Here is a 17,812-nt window from a genome sequence, read left to right as displayed (position 1 = left end):
ATTTATAATATATTCCCTTTTATTGTTTATGATTTCTGATTGCATGAGACTATCAAGTTTCCTTCTCTGACCCCCTCCGCCTAGGGGTTGACGTACAATTTATACAACGAGCTCTTGGGTCCTATCAGCTGTGATGGATAAAATAGATTGAACAAGTCGTTCCAGCAGGGCTATAAATTGTTCAAGATCTGCTTGGCCATTGGGTAAAACAAGAGATACAGTGTTTTGCATACTATCTCCACAAATTTCAAGTTGTAAGACATCACGAGGTTCGGCAAAACCTGTAGCCCTTTCTAAAAGTTCGCTCAGAGTATCCAATATCATAACATAAAAAAACTGCATAATCAAGGTTCTGATTCATCCCTGTGAAATTAAAAAACTGCTGAATCTCTGTATTGCTGTATTTATTTCGATACACAACAGGAACACTTCTATCAATACCATCGCCACTCTGATTTATTACACCATTTTCCAATTCCTCAAAAACCTTGTGTGGTTGCTCAGACTCCTCGGACATGGGAGTTAAAGGAGGTGTGTGTGTGTGGAAGGGTGTTGAAGATGTTGTGCTCTCATTCATTTGGTTAATTAAGGATATGAGTTCTGCTGGTATCTGTGATAACAGGTTTTCATCTGTCTGAATTATTGGTGGCGATGTCGGCCCTGTCTCATTAATTTGGTTAATTAAGAAAATGTGTTCTTGTGGTATTCTGGAAGGATCCATGTTAGATACAGTTTTTTAGCGCTTGTTTTTGCATTTTTTTTATCAGATTGTTGTTTAACAAGCAGGGCATTGTTCTATGCCAGAAGGATAGATTTTGACTGTATTGACACTTTAGTAAAGCAACCATACGTTTGTGTACCTGAACCTCTCTGGATTTTAGAGCCCTGTAAAAGGCTGTGAGAAACCTATCATGATCTATTTTAGGATCTGTTGTTTCTACCTCAGAATTGGCTGTATCAAGCTGTTTGGCCGCCTCATACATCAACAAATCATCTACCTCAGAATTGTCATTTAAAGCATTGAAATTATCAGGCTTCAATGTTTTACTATGTATGTCCTGGGCGCCGAATTCCTCCTCGACCACGTCCTCTCGACGTATTGTGTCTTGTGTGTTGGTATATCCCTGGGAGTCGTCTGAAAGAAAAATATATACAAAATAGGGTATTAAAATGAAAATACATATTATATAAAAATGTCCAATACATTTCAGATATATTAATATATTAACAATATATATATAGTTAAATTATCTCAGGTTTTTTTGACGCCTTCTGTTTTCAGGACTCCTGGATACCGCAGGTCCTAGCCCTTTTTCCTCTGGCTTTGTAGATTCTGCATTGTTTGTATAGACATTGTTGGAGTCTGAAAAAAAAACTTTATTTGACACACGCTTTTTGTTTTATTAATGAGCAGTGGTTGATTGAGTTTGTTGTAATGGAACCAATAGAAAAGTCCTAAAAGTACAAACAAACCCCACCCACCTGGAAGACTAAAGGAAATGCTCAAAGTATTCAAGTCCAACCATTACCCCTCTCCTCTTTCACATCCCTCTATCATCTCTCCATGGGGGAGTACAACCATTACCTCTCTCCTCTTTCACATCCCTCTATCATCTCTCCATGGGGGAGTACAACCATTACCTCTCTCCTCTTTCACATCCCTCTATCATCTCTCCATGGGGGAGTACAACCATTACCTCTCTCCTCTTTCACATCCCTCTATCATCTCTCCATGGGGGCGTCCCAATAATCTCTCCTTCCTCCTGAAGTGTAGCTTTCCTTCTCTACTCCTCACAAATGTAAAAGCATTGGATTGGTGTTGACATGGGGTAGAGGGAGTTTACATATACCAGCCATTTCCTTTAAATCCATGAAGGGAAGTGGACAAGTTCACACTTAGAGAGAAAGGAGATAATTGTTACACACCCCATGTGTTCTGATAACGACAGGAACTAAAACATATTGAGGTTGTCTGCTGAGAGAGAGAGAGAGAGAGAGAGAGAGAGAGAGAGAGAGAGAGAGAGAGAGAGAGGAGAGAGGAGAGAGGAGAGAGAGAGAATCAGGTAAAGTTGTGGAGATGAGGGAATATGTCAGCATTTAGAATGTGACCCAGTTCAATGGGTCTGAACAGAACTGGGGGATGTCAGACATGAAGATGCCTAAACACAACTGGAATATTCACCCACACCACTAGCTCACCTCCACACAATCCATTTACAAGTTAAAGACACACCTTGGAATAAATAACAAAGGAAAACTATTACTAGATGAAGTTTAGTGTTGTATTTTTTTATTTCCCATCACCATAAATCATATTTAATCACTGGACAGTAGCAGACCTAACTTCATCTGTTCCTGACTCTGGATAGTGGATTAAAAAGACCATCAATCTCCAATGATATTAAAGTACTATTCTGAACATTACTGATATACTGAGTGGCAAGTCAAGATATCTGCTGGTTTTATTGTTTGGTCAAGAGCACCACCTGCTGGACAGGTTTAATGTTGCTGGACTGAGCAGTATGGGAGGATGAAAGATGACACATTAAGGGCCGGTTGCCTGGACATCTACATTGAACATGCTTTTTAGTCCAGGACTAGGATTAATCTGTGTCTGGGAAACCAGACCATATACTTTAGTAGAAAGTAAGTGATTCCAGCTTGTAGTGGGCTGACTAGTCCTGAATTGTCCTTTTGTTCCTGGACCATTTTCCATGCAGCTCCAGGGGACAGAGAACACATCAATTAGGGCCGAGCCTACAAGCTGATCAATGATACTTAGGAGAATTACATAGAGACAGAGAACCAACTGAGAAAACATATCAATGGTTCTGAATGACAACCAATATACATCAACACCATACATAATGATTCATAGAAATGTACAAGATTGAAACATTGCACTATAATAAATATGAATACATTGAATGTTTATTTGAATTCAGAACATCTGAAGATCAAATCAGTTAAATCATTGTAGATAAAACAGAGTAGAATGAATGATCACATCTGGGGACCATCTGTAACAATCGGCGTCGGGTGATGAGGAAGCGGACCAAAACGCAGCTGAGAGCGAACACATGTTTATTCTTACACTGAATTAAACACGTACACAAAACCAAGAAAATGCCTGATCATTAACTGCTCAAACAAAAGAGACAACAACCCACCAACATCGTTGGGGGAAAGGAACTTAAATGTGATTCCCAATCAGACATAACTAGCGACAGCTGTCTGATTGGAAATCACCCCGAGCCCAACATAGAAATAAACCACAAAGAAAGGCTATAACAAAACATAGAAAATAAACCATAGAAATACCACACCCTGACCAAAATAGCAGAGTTCCCCTGGTCAGGGCGTGACACCATCACCACCAGCATGACTAGTATCTATGTGGACCCTACTACAGTTTAACCAGCTCAGCTATAGACTACACCAGCATGACTAGTATCTATGTGGACCCTACTACAGTTTAACCAGCTCAGCAGTACCATAGATATTAAACCCAGGATAGAGGGGCTGAGTGAATGTGGTCTGGACTCTGTGGAGGAGGGTCATTGTGTCAGAGACACTGTAGAAGGACAGAGTACCTGCCTTGTGATCCAGGTACACTCCTACTCTGGAGGACTGAGGGCCTGACACTTCAGTCTCAACGATATTGTGTCTGAAACAATAACCACCTCTATTGTACTGTAAACTCCAAGACTTGTTATTGTATCCAAATCCACCACCTCTCTCTGTTCTGCTGATGTCTTTATATGAGACTGCTGTATAAACCCACTCCCCACTCCACTCCACCTCCCAGTAACAGCGTCCAGACAGACCCTCTCTACACAGAACCTGACAGTAGTTGGTGAATCTGTCTTGATGGTCAGGATATGGTTGGACTTGGTCTGTATAGGTCACCTTTCTGTTCCCTTCAGACAGAGAGAGGTATGTGCATGCTGTGTTTGGGTCCAGTGTGAGTTGACAGAAATCTGGGAGAAGAGCAGAGCAGAGACCAATGAGGGGAGTCAGAACAATAAGTTAAGTCAGATACTGTATCTACCCTGTCTTTGATTAGAGCACAGCAGAGATCAAATCAGAGAAATATGAGGAGTCAGATAGATACCCAGTATTTGATTGGATCTACTATTGCTATATATTTCTAGAGGGATTGTTAGGAGTGTCAGTAAAAAGAGACTGTTAGTTACTTCACAATAAAGAGACTCACATTGTAACAACTGTTCTCTGGTCTTGGGCTTTGGAGGCAGTACAACATCCACTATATTCACTACAGACACACAAACACATTGACAGAGAGAGGGAATGTTATCATCATACCATATTCCACATGTATATGACTAGTTGGGAACTTTCAATGGTCTAAAGTTGATGTTCTTATTGTTTTCAACACACCTGTAGTGGAGATCTTGGTCCATTCTCCTTTCAGGAAGTCTTCTAGTTTCTCTCTCAGTTCAGACACAGTCTTACTCACATATCCAAAGTACTGAAGAGGACGGACAACGATGCTGGGTAAGTCTGAAGATACACTGATACTGGAGAGAGACTGATAACTCTGGAGAGAGAGAGAGAGAGAGAGAGAGAGAGAGGGGGGGGGAGGGACAAAGAGAGAGAGAGAGGGACAGCGGTAATGAGACAGAGGGAGAGAGAGAGGGACGGACAGAGAAAGAGAGAGGGACGGACGGACAGAGAGAGAGAGGGGCGGACAGAGAGAGGGAGAGACAGGGACAGAGAGACAGACAGGACAACATAATGATTGAGATGAATAGTTTCACGTTAAGTTAATTTCATATCACATGTAACAAGGCAGTTTAGTTACCTGGAGGAAATGGATGTGATCCTCTGTGTGTGAGAGCTGCTCCAGCTCAGTGCTTCTCTTCCTCAGCTCAGCTATCTCCTGCTTCAGTTGCTCCAGGAGTCCTTCAGCTTGACTCACTTGAGCCTTCTCTTGGGCTCTGATCAGCTCCTTCACCTCAGAGCTCCTTCCCTCAATGGAGCGGATTAGCTCAGTAAAGATCTGATCACTGGCCTCCACTGCTGCCTGTGCAGAGCGCTGTTAAGAGAGAGAGAGAGAGACAGAGACAGAGAGAGAGCGGGAGAGAGACAGAGAGAGAGAGAGGGAGACAGTAGGTACAGTAGCCTCTGCACCTCATTGAGTCAGAACGCTGCCACCCTGCTCTCCAGGTCCACCAGGCCTTGTCCCCCCTCCTGGACAGGCAGGTACAGAACACCGCTTGGCCCTGCTCTACTCTCCTCCCTCCTGGTCCCCCCTCTAGTAGCCTGCCCCAGAGCAGAGCTAGACCCAGCTGTTAGTTATAAAATGAACTATAACACTTTATATTTTGCAATTATGAATAATTACTACTTTAGTAAGGATATAAACTTTATTCAGTACTGATAATTCCAATAGATGGCAGCACATTTCTAAATCCTCCTAACATAAGACCTGTTTTTTCAATACAACTAATAGGAGCTGGCAGGGTGAAACATGACCTAAAATAAGACCAGTTTTTTCAATACAACTAATAGGAGCTGGCAGGGTGAAACATGACCTAAAATAAGCCCCACTTTTTCGCGTTTACTTCAAAAAGACGGCAAACAGCTGGGACATATGGTAATATTATATAACTGGGCTCCTTGGCGGATGCATTGAACTAGTTTTATCAGTAAATGTGGTTAAAAATGTAGTGTCCAGCCTAGTCCTAGCCCCCGCTGCTGGCTGGTCGCGCTTGTCTGCCCTAAACAAACCCTGTGTACCACCCCTCCCCTGTTTAACCTTGAATTTAGTTAAGAAACAAACACTAGTCTACGAAAAGAGACACCCAATGGACCAAAACGAACCAACTCTTTACGGATCTGTTCGGTCGTAATAAATGGAGCAGATTAGACACCACTACTCTTATCGAAATCAGCACCAACACCCCTCACATAAATCATACTGGTAACTAGCCGGGCAACAAGACTCACCTTTTACATTACCACAACCACCGCCTTGTTCATTCTGGATACAGAGTGTATATGTTCCTCTCCCACCTGTTCACCGACCATGATCAATAATTCCTTCACACCATTCTCCAGAACGCACCTGAAGAGACAGCGTTTCTTCTCCACTCGGTTGAGGACATCACACCTCCCAAACAAACTACCCTACTCCCCCCTCAACTCTAACCGATAAACAGTGGAAACTAACAAATAAACCCTTAACAACTACAAAATACATTTGGAAAATACGCAAAAAGAATAGTAGCCCTCCTCAGGAACCACAAAACCCTCACACAACACCTTCTTCTTCTATGATATAATGGCGGTCCTCAAACCAACGTTAAAGGTGCATGGCGCCACCTACTGTGCTGGAGTGTGTTCAATCACGGTTTACACCATTTCTAAATCCTCCTATCTAACTCAGTACTTCTGAGAAAATAAAAAAGAGCCCTACTAACTTCTAATAGACCCTCCTCCATCCCCCAAATCCCTTCCAACCCCCCCCAACCCCATCCAACCTCAATGACCCTACACTTCAATCTTTCCCTCTCTTCTACATCCTTACAACAATATAACAACACATGGTCCACCGTTTCATTGACAATACCCTCCAGACACAAACCATTCACATGCTGCCAACCAGATGTAAGGACCAGTTCAATGTACAATGTCCTAAACACAATCGAGTAAACACCACCTCTTCCTTCCTAATCTGACCTTTGAACCTTGGTCCACCGACCTTTAGAGGACATATAAATGCCGTCCCTTGTGCCCAGAGTCCCCATCTCTTCTGCCACACATCTATCAAAATGTCTCTGATCTTACATTTGTCCTCACCTCTACCCAGTGGAACATTAATATATATTATATCTTGTAGTAAAGCTCTTTTAGATAACTGGTCTACAATTTCATTCCCTTCCACACCTGAATGTGCTGGGACCCAGCAGAATCTCACTACTACACCCATTCTCTCATTTCTCCATAATAACATTGATACCTACAACTGTCCAACCAAAACCACTGCCTTGTCTACTAGTATATTCCCAACAGTCATCTAGAACAGTAGCAGTGGGATGCTCAACCTCACAGCCTTGCAACCCAATAAGATAATGACAATTTATTACGCCGTATACCCAAAGGCATTTCACCTGCCTCCACTAGTAAGACACATACAGATGTTGATTTAAATGCACCAATACATATCCTTATAGCTATATACTGGATTCTGTCCAGCTTAAGTCTTTGCTGCTGTTCCATAAACTATACACCCGTATTCAATTGTCGTCCTGATCAGAGCTCTATAAATATCCATCAATGATTGTCTGTCAGCACCCTCATTCATAACCAAAGACCCACACAACCAACTACCACGAAAGTGATGGAATGAGAGAGAGAGACATCGTTACAACACTGTACATAGACATAATATAACGTTTCTTCTTCTTTGGAGTTTAACGGAGGTTGGCTTCCAATATGTTGTATTACTGCCCCCAACTGGACTATAATATAAATCTATTTTACTTTGTGATACAAAATGGGAAAAGGAACATTTCATATTTTTTCTAATAAAACAACACCCTTCCAACTAACCCTACACTCGTTAAAATCCCACTACCCCATTCCACTACTTTGACCCTATCTGCTCCTACACCATGCCAACTAACCCTACACTCATTAAAAACCCACTACCCCATTCCACTACTATGACCCTATCTGCTCCTGCACCATGCCAACGACCTGGGAGGACGGGACACCACCACTCAACACACCCTGGAACTCTTCTGAAGTCAAATCTCGTTTGACCAAATACTTCTCTGCAGCTGCCACCACAACATCTATTGTCTGTGATTTACATCCATTTCTGAGGTACAGTTGATAACCATTGCTTTGAACTCTAAGAAGCCAACCTTACTGAAGCATATATCACTCGTTGACCAATCCCTCTGTGCTGTCACAGATCTACTACTCACAGGGATCCTCTCAGGATCCCTCAGCCTTGACCCATCCTCCTCTACTTTCTTCACTGCCTCAGCATACGCCACCTTCTGCACTACTCTGACTCTAGCCACCTTAACCTGCCTCTCTCTCACCAGACACCACTTATCCCCAGCAACATGGACACCCCTACAGTTGACGCAACTTTATCCACTGAAACTTCACAATCCTCTATCCCATGACCTCCTGCACACTTCCCACATTGTGGAATCTCCCTCCTACAAACTGCTGCATCATGTCCATAAACGTTGCACCTGAAACAGCTCAGTGGATTCAACACAAAGACTCTAACAGGATAACTGATATATTCCAACATGACTTTGTCGGGTAAAGACTCAAACGCTGACAGTGACTCCTCTGTTTCACCACGCTCACCACCTGGTCTGCTTCACACCAAACGGTGGGCATCACAAACACGAAGAGCCTTCAACTTCAATTGCTCCACCTCCACACTAACGCTACCCCAGAAATCACTCCTTTCAATGGTGTCCTGTTCCTGAGAGCAAAACAAGAAACAGATCTTGACCCAAGTTGCGTGACATGGAGCGCCCACTCTCTCTGGTCAGAAGAGACACAAACAAATATTACAAGTCCACTACAGGTTACCTTCACTGATTCAACTGCACCCAACTCCTTTCCCACCCACCCTGAAACCACAAATAAACTCTGTTTTCCACTTGAATTATAACATTTGAAATGTCTCTATTCCTTTGAATCTTTTGTGAGTGTAATGTTTACTGTTCATTTCTGATTGTTTAATTCACTTTTGTTTATTATCTATTTAACTTTCTTTGGCAATGTAAACATATGTTTCCCATGCCAATAAAGCTCTTTGAATTGAATTGAATTGAATTGAGAGAGAGAGAGATCCATGTTAATGTATAGGGGACATGAGTCAGTCATGGTCACTCATGGTTATGTGATGAGGTAGACCCGCTTGAGACTTCAAAATCAGTGATCAGTGTGATCATGGCCCAATAGGGAATGTCCTCTTGATGTAATGGTCAAGATGTTGGTTTCTCCCGCTGTAGACCTGGGTTCATATCCCATCAGTTACATTAAGCAGTCTATTCTCTGAAAGGGGTCCAGACAGCCTGTTCCCAACAGTTGGGTCGTGGGATTGGATAGGAGCATGTCTCTCCCCCTCTCTGACTGGAGGAGAGAAGTGAAATGGTGTGTCTCCTCTGGTCAACAATACTCACCTTGAAAGACTCCACAGCCTGTTGGAGCTCCTTCAGATCCTTCTCTCTCTCCTGGAATCTCTGCTGGACCTTCTGCTGACTCATCCCCAGCTGCCTCTGTGGAGAATCACTCTTCAATGAGCTATCAAGCTTTATTTGTCCAGTAGATCAATAGTATAGTAATGTGACATAGGACCCATAGAATATAAGGATACAAATATTGAGGAAGTGTCTGTCTGAAAGTATGTTATTATGTTGTCATGTGAATGATTATAGTTTTAACAGAACACAAATCAGGGCGCTGATTGGGTGTTTGATAACGAATGATAATGGTGTTTAATACGAATGATAATGATATTTGACTTGTTGGATTGTAGCTAGAAATATACTTATTCATGTTACCATAGTAGAACATATTGATGACTTTACATGTATAAGGAATGTATATGTTGGGGTCAATGAAGGGTGGATAGGAACTTGGTGTTGGAAAGTTACTGAGAGAGACAAGGGGAAGTGCTGAAATATTATGTTCAAACATGTTGTTGTGGAATATCAATGTTCCTAAAGAGGGAGACAAAGGGCAACTAGTTTCAGTCTCTAATAAGGCAGGCCAGCTGCAGAACTAGAGATGAGCCAGGAATTCAACAGTCTAGTTAGTCTCTGATAAGGCAGGCCAGCTGCAGAACTAGTGAGGAGCCAGGAATTCAACAGTTTAGTTAGTCTCTGATAAGGCAGGCCAGCTGCAGAACTAGTGAGGAGCCAGGAATTCCACAGTCTAGTTTCACTTTCTGATAAGGCAGGCCAGCTGCAAAACTAGGGAGGAGCCAGGAATTCAACAGTCTAGTTTCAGTCTCTGATAAGGCAGGCCAGCTGCAGAACTAGAGAGGAGTCAGGAATTCCACAGTCTAGTTTCACTTTCTGATAAGGCAGGCCAGCTGCAGAACTAGGGAAGAGCCAGGAATTCAACAGTCTAGTTTCAGTCTCTGATAAGGCAGGCCAGCTGCAGAACTAGGGAGGAGCCAGGAATTCAACAGTCTATTTTCAGTCTCTGATAAGGCAGGCCAGCTAGAGATCTAGGGTGGAGCCAGGAATTCAACAGACTAGTTTCAGTCTCTGATAAGGCAGGCCAGCTGCAGAACTAGGGTGGAGACAGGAATTCAACAGTCTAGTTAGTCTCTGATAAGGCAGGCCAGCTGCAGAACTAGGGTGGAGACAGGAATTCAACAGTCTAGTTAGTCTCTGATAAGGCACGCCAGCTGCAGAACTAGGGAGGAGCCAGGAATTCAACAGTCTAGTTAGTCTCTGATAAGGCAGGCCAGCTGCAGAACTAGGGAGGAGCCAGGAATTCGTCTCAAGTTCAAGTCAACATATGAAGTGAGAAGAAACCTCTGGGAGGGGTGCCAGAGGTGCCCACCCCAACGACCCTCCTACTACAGTATTATCTCACACACATACACTTCCACAGCCACCAAGGTTCTAGCATCAGGCAGGGTCATGACTACACCAGTGAGAGGAACCAATTCAGTTACTGCATAGCAACAGAAATGTATTGGCTGTCAAGATGTGTAAGGAGTTGATCTCTCCTGGTATGAGGTTATAAATATACGTGCTTGTGTCTTTGTCTTTGCAGCTGTATGACCCCAGTGGGTGAAAAAACTTGGTTTGAGTCTTTAAAAAAAATTTGATCCTTTTTTTTTTTTTTTTACCTTTATTTTAGTAGGCAAGTTAGTTAAGAACAAATTCTTAACCTCTCTTGGGTAGGGGGCAGTATTTTCACGTCCGGATAAAAAACATACCCGATTTAATCTGGTTATTACTCCTGCCCAGAAACTAGAATATGCATATAATTGTTTGATTTGGATAGAAAACACCCTAAAGTTTCTAAAACTGTTTGAATGGTGTCTGTGAGTATAAGAGAACTCATATGGCAGACCAAAACCTGAGAAGATTCTATACAGGAAGTGCCCTCTCTGACCATTTCTTGGCCTTCTATAGCCTCTTTATCGATCTCTGCTGTAACGTGACATTTTCTAAGGCTCCCATAGGCTCTCAGAAGGCGCCAGAACGGGGAATGATGACTCTGCAGTCCCTGGCCGAAAAACAGTAGCGCATTTGGATAGTGGTCGATCTGAGAACAATGAGACGGGGGTGCGCGCATGCATGTGAAGACACCATCTTCTTCTTTCAGTCTTTGAACGAAAACAACATCTCCCGGTCAGAATATTATCACTATTTTACGCGAAAAATCGCATAAAAATGTATTTTAAACAGCGTTTGACATGCTTCGAAGTACGGTAATGGAATATTTTGAATTGTTTTGTCACCACATGCGTCCGCTCGTCACCGTTCGGATAGGGACCTGAACGCACGGACAAAACAGAGGATATTTGAACATAACTATGGATTATTTTGAACCAAAACAACATTTGTGTTTGAAATAGAAGTCCTGGGAGTGCATTCTGACGAAGAACAGCAAAGGTAATCCAATTTTTCTTATAGTAATTCTGAGTTTAGTGAACGCCAAACTTGGTGGGTGTCAAATTAGCTAGCCTGTGATGGCGAGCTATCTACTCAGAATATTGCAAAATGTGCTTTTGCCGAAAAGCTATTTTAAAATCTGACACCACGATTGCATGAAGGAGTTCTGTATCTATAATTCTTAAAATAATTGTTATATTTTTTGTGAACGTTTATCTTGAGTAATTTAGTAAATTCACCGGAAGTTTTCGGTATGTTTGCTAGTTCTGAACGTCACATGCTAATTTAAAAAGCTGGTTTTTGATATAAATATGAACTTGATTGAACAAAACATGCATGTATTGTATAACATAATGTATAACATAATGTCCTAGGAGTGTCATCTGATGAAGGTCATCAAAGGTTAGTGCTGCATTTAGCTGTGGTTTTGGTTTTTGTGACATTATATGCTAGCTTGAGAAATGGGTTTGTGATTATTTCTGGCTGGGTACTCTCCTGACATAATCTAATGTTTTGCTTTCGTTGTAAAGCCTTTTTGAAATCGGACAATGTGGTTAGATTAACGAGAGTCTTGTCTTTATAATGGTGTAAAATAGTCATATGTTTGAGAAATTGAAGTTATAGCATTTTTAAGGTTTTTGAAAATCGCGCCACAGGATTCAACTGGCTGTTACGTAGGTGGGATGATTTGGTGCCACCTAGCCCAGAGAGGTTAAGGCTGTTAAGCGATGCTGGGTCCTTGAAAAGCACTATATAAATACATCGTATTAATATTACACTGAACAACATATACATGCATAGTGCCTTCAGAAAGTATTCAGACCCCTTGACTTTGATTTAATCAATTTTAGAATTTGAATATCGCGCCACTCGATTCCACTGGCTGTTGACGATTTCGTCCCACATACCCGAGAGAGGTTAACTTCTTTTTTTCCCCCTTTTTCATAGTGTCCAATTAGTTACAGTCTGCAACTCCCGTACGGACTCGGGAGAGGCGAAGGTCGAGAACCATGCGTCCTCCGAAACACAACCAAACCGCACTGCTTCTTGACACAACGCACATCCAACCTGGAAGCCAGCTGCACCAATGTGTCGGAGTAAACACCGTGCATCTGGCAACCTGGTCAGCGTGTACTGCACCCGGCCCACCACAGGAGTCACTATTGCGCAATGAGACAAGGATATTACTGCCGGCCTAACCCTCCCGACACTGGACCAATTGTGCGCCACGCCATGGTCCTCCCGGTCAGGGCCAGCTGCGACAGAGCCTGGGGTCGATCCCAGAGTCTCTGGTGGCACAGCTAGCACTGCGATGCCGTGCTTAGACCACTGGGCCACCCGGGAGGCCCATACACATTCTTATTTTCAATGACAGCCTAGGAACAGTGGGTTAACTGCCTTGTTCAGGGGCAGAACAACAGACTTGTACCGTGTCAGCTCGGGGTTTTGATCTTGCAAACTTTCGGTTACTAGTCCAATGCTCTAACCACTAGGCTATGCTGCCGCCCCAGAATCTGGGTTAACATATCTATAAACTCAAGGTTTGTGTTCATATTTGTTCTGCCCTGGATCGATTTCACTTGAATGATCTCATATTCACACAGCCTTAGTTCCTACTGTATCTTTAATTCTTTGTTTATCAGACAGTCACCAACACATTGTTCTGGTCTTACCTGTTTCTCATTCCTCTCTGCTGCAGGTGACACTGTATCATGGCCTTTATGCTCATCCATTGTACACAAATAACAGATACACTGCTGATCGGTACGACAGTAAACCTCCAGCAGTTTGTCATGATGAGAGCAGATCTTCTCCTGTAGTTGTGAGGTGGCTTTGACCAGCTTGTGTTTCTTCAAAGCAGGAGATTCATAGTGAGGTTGGAGGTGAGTCTCACAGTAAGAGGCCAGACACACCAGACAGGACATGAGGGCTTTCTGCTTTCTGGTCCCAGTGCAGACATCACATGCCACATCTCCAGGTCCAGCATAGCACAGAGCAGGAGGGGGAGCAGCCTGGAGTCCTGTCTTCTTCAGTTCCGCCACCATATCAGCCAACATGTTATTTTTCCTCAGATTAGGCCTTGGAGTGAAGGTCTCTCTGCACTGAGGACAGCTATAGACCCTTTTCAAAACATCCTGATCCCAGCAGCCCTCAATACAGCTTCTACAGTAATTGTGTCCACAGGGGATGGTGACTGGTTCCTTCAGTAGATCCAGACAGACAGAACAACAGAACTGGTCCTGGTACAGCAGAACTCCCTGCTGAGCCATTTTGATGGTTGTTCACTCTCACAAAGACAGATGACACAGAGACTCAGATACGTTTTGTTTCCACAGAAGTTAGTTTTTGGGAGGTATGGATTTTCTGGTTCTGCCAGATAGGTGAGTTTAGAGGGAGGGAAGGAAGGAAGGAGGGAGGGAGGGAGGGGTTAGAGGAAGGGAGAGAGAGAACTGGAGACAAGGAAGGAGACAAATATTTTAGTTCCTAGGTTAGGACCCTTAATATTAAATAGAGTGGTTAGAATATATAAAGGGTAACAGTTTCAATGAAGTACATATTCTAATTATTTGAATGACTTTTATAATGCCTTATAATACACTTATGTGTTATAACAGCGATTATAAGTGTATATAATAATTCTTAAGTGGTTGTAATGTCTTTCAGCAGGAAAAGCTTCTCTAATAATCCTAACCATGGCTGGGTGTCTTCAGAGACTGAGAGGTATGGAGGCACACTGTCAAGGTGGCAGGTAGCTTTGTGGTTTAGAGACTGAGTAGTATAGAGACACACTGTCAAGGTGACAACTATCCTAGTGGTTTAGCGACTGAGAGGTATAGAGACACACTGTCAAGGTGGCAGGTAGCCAAGTGGTTTATAGCGTAGGGACAGTAACTGAAAGGTTGCTGAATTGAATCTCTGAGCGGACTAGGTGAAACCTCTGTCTATGTACCCTTGAGCAAGGCACTTAACCATAATGCTCCTCTAAGTTGCTCTGGATAAGAGCTTCTGGGTAAGGACTAAAACATCTGGCTGTGCTTTCATGTCAAAACTGTTATTCTATTCTAGTCATTATATTGTATTATATGATAATATTATCAGGTATGAAGGTAAGACCCAGATGCAGACAATGTCGAATTAACAATGGTTTAATAATCCAACAGGGGCAATAGACAGGTCAAGGCAGGCAGGGGTCAGTAAACCAGAGGTGGGGCAACGGTACTGGACGGCAGGCAGGCTCAGGGTCAGGGGCAGGCAGAGTGGTCAGGCAGGCGGGCTCAGAGTCAGGACAGGCAAGGGTCAAAACATGGAGGGTGAGAAAAAGAGAGACTGGAAAAGGCAGTAGCTGAGACACAAAAACGCAGCTTGACTTGACAAACAAGACGAACTGGCAACAGACAAACAGAGAACACAGGTATAAATACACAGGGGATAATGGGGAAGATGGATGACACCTGGAGGAGGGTGGAGACAATCACAAAGACAGGTGAAACAGATCAGAGTGTGACAGTACCCCCATTCTAGGGGCGCCACCTGTTGTCCTACCTGAGCACATACCTGGTAGACTGGGGTGCTGGTGGTGGAAGTCGGTGATGAGGGCTGGGTCCAGGATGTCTCTAGTGGGGACCCAGCACCTCTCCTGTGAAATGACATACAATTGCATAAATTGCTCATAAAAGGCCATTTCTTCTCAGATATGCAAATACAATGATCGACTCAAGCAATGCTTTTATCATAAAGAAGATATTTCCACCCCTATTCTTGTATATGGTGGTCTGACAACCCTCAACTTTTTGGCCTGCAGCCCTGTGTGCTATCAGAATTCCTGCAAATGCTTACAGGAGGAAGAACAGTTTCTAAAACTGCGGAGACCAATCACAGTTTCTGGTCTGTCCTAGAAGTAGGGGTAAACAGTAGGCATGTTTTCTGCTATCCACTTAATGTGTCTCTCTGCCAAGTAGGTCTATCAATAAATCATATCATCTCTACTCATTACGTTAGGCCTACTGCTATCTTCAATGTCTACATTGTCATCCACCTGAACTCAACCCTGTTGATGCTGTCCTCTATTGATGTTCTCTATTGAAGCTGGGTTGTGTTCATTTGAGCACACACCATAACACAACAACACACACCATAGCAAACTGTGTTGCAATACTTAACAAGCATTTGATATTACACAAATTCAGAGAGTTTTCTAGCTCCTGTTTCACTGTGTTTTCTTCTGTGTTTCTTCTGCGTTGTGCCTTCTAAACATGGCCCTGTCCTTTACATTTTTACATTTTTACATTTTTACTTTATTGACTTCTTCTCTGTCCGTCTCTGTAGTGGCCTGTTGTTGTTCTTGTTGTATTGACCATGTTGTCCTCTGTTCTTATTTCCCCCAGTGGTCTGTTGTTGTTCTTGTTGTATTGACCATGTTGTCCTCTGTTCTTATTTCCCCCAGGGTCCTGGCTGTGTTGGGCCGGGCTGGGAGGGGGTGGTGGTGGTCTCTGGGTGCTGGTATAGCTGTAGAGGCAGAGGCAGGAGGAGCCTGCAGTGGAGGAGTGGCTGTGGGTGTTGAGGTGGTGCCTGTGCCAGGCCATGCCTGGGGGCCGGAGAGGACAGAGTAGATAGCAGCTGAGCCGCTCTGCTCTGCCCTCCCTAGAGACACTGGTAGGAGGCAGCCTCAGCAATGGCAACGGACCCAGAAACAGGTGAGGAATGGATGAGGGGAGACGACACACAGAGAGATACACACACACACAGACGTGGTACAGTACTGTACTACAACAAGCAGGCTTAAAAACCCTTAACCAAACACACACACACAGACGTGGTACAGTACTGTAGTACAACAAGCAGGCTTAACAACCCCTAACCAAACACACACACACAGACGTGGTACAGTACTGTACTACAACAAGCAGGCTTAACAACCCCTAACCAAACACACACACACAGACGTGGTACAGTACTGTACTACAACAAGCAGGCTTAACATCCCCTAACCAAACACACATACACAGACATACTTTACTTATTAACGCAAGGCTCCATGGGAAATGAAATGTTAGGACTATTTGATCAAACTCCCTTTTGAGAACATTTTTGAAGTTGACTATCAGTCTACAACTATCATAAGACAGTCATATCTTCTTCCTTCCATCCTGACTGGAATTTATATTTACATTGTAGTCATTTAGCAGACGCTCTGATCCAGAGACTTACAGAAGCAATTAGGGATAAGTTCCTTGCTCAAGGGAACACCAGCAGATTTTTTACCTTGTGGGCTGATTTATAGTAGAGGTTAGGTTAGTCAGATAAATCACTGATGTGACTGAGGGGGAGTAGAGATTATTTACCTGAAATATTTCCCCTGAGGGGCAAGAAGGTATGTAACACAGATTAGAGGAGAGATGTCTTCCACTGTTCAGTTCTCACCACAACATGCTCTTCCACATTCCCACACACATTCCTCACTGCTGCAGACCTCAGCCTGAGTCCCAGTCTATTTGTGTCATCATGCCAACTCCTTGTTACTCATGGTGATGCCAAATGTTTGGCTTGACAATGACAGCAATGGAGTTGGCAAGAACACAAATCAATGACCAGGCTACAGACACCTAGGATTATTACTGTAGTCAACTCACACTGCACCACAAACACACACACTAACCCACTACCTGTATGTCCCCTCTGTCTAGGATCAGTAACACACACTAACCCACTACCTGTACATCCCCTCTGTCTAGGATCAGTAACACACACTAACCCACTCCCTGTACATCCCCTCTGTCTAGGATCAGTAACACACACTAACCCACTACCTGTACGTCAATCTGTTTTCTATTTAGAGAATGATCTACTGTTATGAACTTGTATTTTTCTACTGATACAAACTGTCTTTGTGTAAATTAATAATGCGACTAAGAGCAGTTTGGGTGTGACCACAGGAAGTGACATATCCTGTTTGTTGCTATCTGCAATGGACATAGCTGGGTGGAGACATACCAGAGAACAGAAACTAGCTGGAGCAGCAGCACCTAAATATCAGCAGAAAAGAGTAATGAAACTGGTGGTTACCACTGTCTGCACTCTATGCCTCCACTGTCTTCACACAGCCGCTTACTGACACATAGACAAAGAGGTTGTACTTTTCTATAAAAGCTGAGACCCCACCCTGTTTGTTG

General features: G+C 43.3%; 2 protein-coding genes across 3 annotated transcripts in view; one reads left to right on the top strand and one right to left on the bottom strand.

The window, feature by feature from the left end:
- The window catches only part of LOC115191426 (tripartite motif-containing protein 16-like), an 81,198-nt gene that overhangs the window by 6,874 nt on the left and 56,512 nt on the right, over window positions 1-17,812 (top strand). The gene's annotated exons all lie outside the window — the stretch shown is intronic.
- On the bottom strand, window positions 2,445-14,041 carry LOC115191463 (tripartite motif-containing protein 16-like). Of its 2 annotated transcripts, XM_029749310.1 has the most exons (6): window positions 13,316-14,041; window positions 9,186-9,281; window positions 4,826-5,059; window positions 4,402-4,561; window positions 4,217-4,276; window positions 3,469-3,980 (listed from the first exon to the last, which is right to left on the bottom strand). In XM_029749310.1, the coding sequence occupies exons 1-6, from the start codon at window positions 13,910-13,912 to the stop codon at window positions 3,469-3,471; spliced, it is 1,659 nt and encodes a 552-aa protein (XP_029605170.1). In that variant the 5' UTR covers window positions 13,913-14,041. The 2 variants fall into 2 exon arrangements, 1 of the variants encoding a protein (XP_029605170.1); XR_003877672.1 differs by lacking the exons at window positions 3,469-3,980; window positions 4,826-5,059; window positions 9,186-9,281; window positions 13,316-14,041 and adding an exon at window positions 2,445-2,777 and having other exon boundaries at window positions 4,402-4,414.

Source organism: Salmo trutta, chromosome 4 (genome assembly GCF_901001165.1).
Source record: "Salmo trutta chromosome 4, fSalTru1.1, whole genome shotgun sequence".
Classification (NCBI taxonomy): Eukaryota; Metazoa; Chordata; class Actinopteri; order Salmoniformes; family Salmonidae; genus Salmo; species Salmo trutta.
This window is presented reverse-complemented; position numbering and strand designations above follow the sequence as displayed.